The 6,000-nt window shown below is 42.7% G+C and overlaps 1 protein-coding gene across 1 annotated transcript in view; it reads left to right on the top strand.

The window, feature by feature from the left end:
* Nucleotides 1-952: 952 nt before the first annotated feature.
* CRHR2 (corticotropin releasing hormone receptor 2) overlaps nucleotides 953-6,000 on the top strand; it is a 105,656-nt gene continuing 100,608 nt past the window's right edge. The window contains exons 1-2 of the mRNA XM_086466646.1: nucleotides 953-1,070; nucleotides 1,213-1,332. Of these exons, the coding sequence (XP_086322772.1) occupies nucleotides 953-1,070; nucleotides 1,213-1,332 (238 nt within the window). The remainder of the gene's footprint in view (nucleotides 1,071-1,212; nucleotides 1,333-6,000) is intronic.

The raw sequence follows: 6,000 nt of genomic DNA, 5'->3' as shown, positions 1-6,000 counted from the left end.
CCTCCTACTGCTGGACAATGAGCAAGTGGCCTTTCTTTTCTTCCTGGTCCCCTGAATGCTCCATTCTTCATTCCAAAGCTCTCCTGTGCTCGCCGTGCCTTGCCACCCCATCCCACCTGCATGAGTGGCTGAAAGATGTGCCACCCCTGTGCCTTGCTTCTCCCAGGCGGGTTCCCAACCCTTCCCTCACTCTCCCCACTCTGCTTCTCCTGTGGGTCATTACTCCAGATTGCTTTGTTCTGACCAGACCGTCTCCCTCATCCCAGCTTTTATTATTTCTCTTCTTTCTCAAGGCCTGCTCGGGATCCAGTACCACAGCTACTGGACTGAGTCCTTTCTTCCTCCCCCCTGTCCAAGCATCTCTGCTCATCCTCAGTTCCACACCGTAAAGGCAGGAATTGCTTTGCTTCACAAAAAGCCAGAGGAGTTATATTCATCTGATGGCTTTTCCTATTCTCCGTGGCTCTAATTTGCAGCGAGTATTTTTGCAAAAGTGCTCATCCCCGAAGCTAACAATAAAGCTGTCTCTGTGTGCGTGTGTGTGTGTGTGAGAGAGAGAGAGAGGGAGAGAGTGAGAAGAGGGAGGGAGAAAAAGCAATACAACAGTCTGGCAATGTGAGGCGGCATTGGAGAGCTGCTAGACCAGGGAAGCTGGCTAAGAGACGCAAGCCCCTTACTCTGGGCTCAGCGTGATCCCATTGGTTCCTGAGCTGCCGTTTTAAAGCAAAGAAGAGCTTGGAGGATTGAACTGCACAGCCAGACGCAGACTCTCAGCCAAGTTGTCAGCACGCTGGGAGGAAGAGAGACTCACATACACAAGATTGCAGGGTGTCCGCAGCTTGATGTTCATTTATTTCCAGAAAGGAAGAAAGGAGAGGGGACAAAAAAAAAACCCAAACAAACAGAAAAGGGGGAAGGAGCCTGATCCAGTCCAGCAGTCCCGGGGGGAATAATGGATGTAACCATCTCTCAGTTCATCTTAGAAGAATTTGATGTCAACTGCAGCCTCCTGGATCGTTTACAAGAGACTTTTTTGGAGAGTTCCTCTGTCCCTTTCCTGGGCTTTGACGGTAGGAAACATTACCTAGCGCAGGGCTCGGAAAAGCTTTATAACTGCTAAGATTCGATATGCTTTGTGATGCAAAGCGTGTCGCTTTTGTGCTTTCTCAACTGCTTCTTTTTCTCTTTCTGTCTCCCTTTTTAACGCAAAAGGTCCGTACTGCAATGCCACCACGGATCAGATCGGGACCTGCTGGCCCAGAACCTCTGCGGGGGAGCTAGTAGAGAGACCCTGCCCGGAGTTCTTCAATGGGATCAAATACAACACCACAAGTAAGTACAAACTCCTTTCCTTCTCCTTCAAATCTGGAGACCCAAAATATATTTTCCACTGAAAAAAAAAAAAAAAAAGAAGTGTTTGCCTGGGAATCAACATTTCCTCCACATTCCAGCCTGTATATTCGAAATTCCTGCCTGAAATGATGCAGATTTCTTAAAAGCACAGACTATTGGACACCAGTTCCTCTTTACTTAAGTGTATTTAGGTAGGTCTGGTCAAAAATATCCTCTGCAATCTAAGGAGGGCATACTGTGCTTTGTGTGTTTGTTCATGTGTAGATATGCATAGCTGAATGTATTTGTAGCAGTACTTCAGCCATTTGGATAATTAAAGACCTTTTGGCTTGTGAAGTATTTAGTCTTAGCACCTAAGAACTGTATTTTGAAAGCACTCTCCCTTTGAGAGCCTGTTTCTGTGAACAGGGGAACAAAGTGGGCTGGAAGTTGTATCTAACAGAAGGCTGAGGTCTGGAATCTGTTTAGTAACTTCATCAGCGGTTGGCTTATGAGGCTGGAGTGGCTGCATCATTACTGCAAGGGAAACAGTAGAGGATATTATGAGGCAAATAATATTCAAAGCAAGGGAGCATGGGGGCTCCTTAGAAATCTCTTGGAACTGATGCTTTAGTCTTAGAGGTAAACAATCATGATGACTCACTAAAAATTTATTATTCAGGCTGTCGGACACAGGCACTCATTTCCTTTTCCTTATCTGTCAATACTCTTTGGACCTTTCATTAAGAGTTTTTAACATATTAGTTCCAAGTATGCACACCCACTTGCTTGTCACTCATTTCTTCAGGCTACTCAGTGTGCTGCTTTTGGCTGTGGGGACATTTCATTCTGTGTTTCACTCTGAACTGTTCCTCGGGTGTGAGTAGTCTAATTTTCAGGTAGCATTAATTTTGTGGTGCTAACATTCTCAGTAAGTCACATAAAAGAATGACCTGGTCATCTTAGACCTTATTTTTTAACTTGTTGAAAGTGAATGTGTTCTTTCCCCAGCTCTGGGTGTCGAGGGTCAGATAACTAGACAAAAGTTCTGTGTATCTGCAGTGCAAAACAAAAGCCCTTTTCCAGATTTGTTCTTAGGGACCAGCTTCTGTCACCCTTGACTTTGAGCAGAGTAAGGAGGTTCCTTCAGAGAACTGCAAGATCATCCTCAAATCCTGTATTCTCTGACCTGTGCTCTTTGCCATAAAATAGGGCTGAGTTATGCTGCCTTTGATTACAGCAGGTAGTCCACTACCTTCACAGTCTCAGTTGAGATTAGAAGAAAATTTCTGAGAATTAAGGACCGCTCAGACAAAAGCAAGCGTATCAGAATGAGCCCTAAAAGAACAGCCATAGAAAATGTACCTCAAAGAAGTATGGCTTTTTTTTTCCATTTCCTTTTCTTTTGCTGAGGGATGTCAAGATTTCCACTGCCTTATTTTTGTTTCTCCAAAAGGAAGGAGACAAGGAGGGAAAGAAATGCATTATGGATGATTCCTTGTTTATAGCATAAACACAGTAGAGAGAATTTAAATGCTTTTCATGTGTATGGAAGAAAAAAATCTTGAATATCCCCATTTTATTTTTATAAACTCTGTAAATGCTTTCAGTAGTTCATCAATGACCTGATTTATAGTTCTTCCCTGCTTCTCTCCTTCTCAATGGTGGCTAATGCTTGTATTGCAATGCTGATAAATTTTTGTTAAATTCATTGCTCTTGAAACAATGGCATGTTAATTAAGTTGAACACTGGTGAAAATATATTGTTGAAATGCTGAAGCATTATTTTGTCATAGTCTGGAGAAGTGGGCATTTTTCTCCTTTCAACCTAAAATGTGAGTAGTCACGTTGAGAAAATGTCTGTCTGCAGGACTGATCGGTAGTGCATACTGGTGCCCAGGGGTGATAGTTTATGAGCTTGCAATAGAGAACTAAAGCACACTGCAGCCGCTGTCCATGTGTGTGACTCCTCCAAGCTGTGGTGCAGAAGAGGAAGGGAAGGACTATACCAAGATTTGAGTCGGTAGCTTCTTGGGCGATAGTGGTTGGTGATTAAGGCTTGGGAAGGCAGTAGGACAGCAGGTAAAGATTCAAGCGTAGCGGTGCAGTCTCTTTTGTGATTTGAAAGATGTGGCGATTAGTTCGTGCAGAACATGTCCAGAGTTTGGGAGGGCCAAATACTGACACGGTCTGACTACTTCCACTGGCATGATTTCACCAAGTTAGTTTGTGGGCTGACTAGAGGGCCAGTTGTACTGAGACTCAGTGCGCTTAAAACCTAACCTAGACTGTGCACCTCATGCAGATGATAAAATAAGCACAGAAAACTGATAAAAAATGAGAAATGGATCTTCAAATTTCAGAGGTGAATAACCCAGCTGAAAAGTGGAGATTTGATCAGGAGACGGCTTGGATCAACGTAAGATTTCTGCCTAGGATGTGTAGTGTAGTTTTGTCCTGTTTTGTCTTGCACTTTGTTGAGGTAAAAGGAGAAATGATGATGTGTAATATTATGCTGAATTGTTTTTGAGAGCGAAATCAGGCAAGTTTAGAAAAGCACTGTGCAACGCCTTTCTTCTACTAAGGGTTTATCCAGTTCTAGGTCATAACTCAGCTATTTATTATACTGTCATGCATCCCATGTTTGCGAGCTGCCGCCTTTTGGGAACTATAGCATATCTTTGGTTTTGTGCGGCTGTGAGTATATTTCTCATTCTAATGTGTGCAAAACTTTTGGGTCAATTTCAGTGATTTTTTTTTTTTTTTAATTTTAGAAACAAAGCTGACAAAGATGCCAAGTTCCTACCAGTTTCATAAAAGTAGTTCATCAGCTGGAGGGAAACAACCCAGTAGCATTCCCTGTAAATGAAAGCTTTTGCACTGTAGACACTAGAAAATCCAGACTTGGAAGTGCCCAAACTGTATGAAAAACTTATACCAGATTCTGTCAAGCACAAGACGCTGATCCATGGCAAACCAGGATGCCCGAGTTCTGGTACTCATGGGCCTATTTGTGTGCCTAATTGTAGTCTCTGTGAACATAGTGTATGGAATTAATGAGAAAATGAGACATGTAGTTCGCATCACCACAGGTCAGCTCTTCAAAGGCTTTGGATGGACCTACCTTGGCTTGGGATCCATCTTGTCATGCTTTGATCGTTGCTCTCACTCAGCACCCCTGAGTGCTGGGATGGGGAATAATACCAAACCCTGCGATATGCCAGCAAAATTTAATGAAAGTATTTGAGTAAAGAAACGTAGGAACAAAAACTGGTGTGTAAAAAATCCCCTCCTGTTTGCCACTATAGAATAAATTGTTTACATAAAGTGTTTCCATTCTAACTGCAAAAAATTCCCGTGGTGATTTTGTGCCTGTGTCTGTGTTTCTGCGGGTCTCTTGGGAACTGCTGAGTGACTCAGATAAGTTTCAGCTGGATTCGTAAAACAAAGTCTGTCAGTCTCTGAGTATTTTTCATCTCTGACACTTTGTTATTTTGGTGATTTTTTTTTTCCTCCCTCTTTATTTGGGAAATAAAGTCATGCTGACAAATCAGGATCTGGTTACCCTGTAGTGTGATTTGTGAAAATGTTCTTTGACTAAGGATCTGAAAATGATGCCATCCACTTACAACTTTTAATTTTGCAGCAAAGCTTATGTATTATCCTCAAAGAAAAAAAAAAAAAAAGTGTGGGGGCGTGGAATATATGTGTTGTGTACAGCAGTGTGTGGCTGTGCACTTGTCTCTGCTCAGGATCTATATTTAGCTAAAGATGACAATATCATTGCTGCCCTCTAGATGTGTTTATGCTTTGACAGTGTGAAGCTTTTATTCTTGTTTTAGGAAACAGATTAATTCAGTTATTAGGATATCTTGAAGCTTGATTAATTCAGCAAATGGGCAGTAATGACACTCTTTTTGCTGCTTGCAAAAACATGGTTGTAGATGTAAGTACTTACAGAATGTTACAGGCTAAAGTATGTCTACTTTAGCTCTTTCCTTTCCCTACAAATTGCTCTGTGCGATGGGGAAATCCAGGATTAGATGTTCATCTGATGGACGATAAGTGTTGGCTCTTGTACTCTGGCTGCCTGATTTGAGTTTGTCTACAACAGCCAGTGCAGCACAGAGGTATTCTACGGTGAGACCTGTCTGTCAGGGGCTGGTCATCTTGGTTGTGCTGGTTGCAAGCAGGAGGTGGAAGCATTGGAAGGCCTCTGGTTTGCAGATTGAGGCACAAAAATCCAGGTTTTTTCATTATCAACAGCTAATTTAAATATCTAAGCTGTCATACAAGTTAATGGAGCTCTATTTGCTACGCAGGATGAAGCCTAGAGAGTTACTCAGCTCAACCTAAATGTACAGATCAGTTCAGTAGCCCGGGCAGAAGTGCTAGTGCCATTTAATGTGTCCAGGGGTATCTTGGTATCTAGTTCCTGTTTCAGAGGGCCTAGGCCTTGTGTAGGTTCATGTTTGATCTTCCAGGCCACATAGATGTTGCAGATACTCTAAGAGAAATGATACGATGCCTGTGTTTAGGCAGCTGGATTCATCCCTGGGTGTCTGTTGAGATGAATGGAACCAAAACCTGGCGGTTGACATTAGGAGATCAGACTACTTTTGTGATCAACGGGAACAAAAGGTCTCTTTCGCTCTAACACCCTCTCTG

Source organism: Leptosomus discolor, chromosome 6 (assembly GCF_034619465.1).
Source record: "Leptosomus discolor isolate bLepDis1 chromosome 6, bLepDis1.hap2, whole genome shotgun sequence".
In the NCBI taxonomy this organism is placed as follows: domain Eukaryota; kingdom Metazoa; phylum Chordata; class Aves; order Leptosomiformes; family Leptosomidae; genus Leptosomus; species Leptosomus discolor.
The sequence above is the reverse complement of the archived record's forward strand: the minus strand, read 5'-3'. Positions and strand labels throughout refer to the sequence as shown.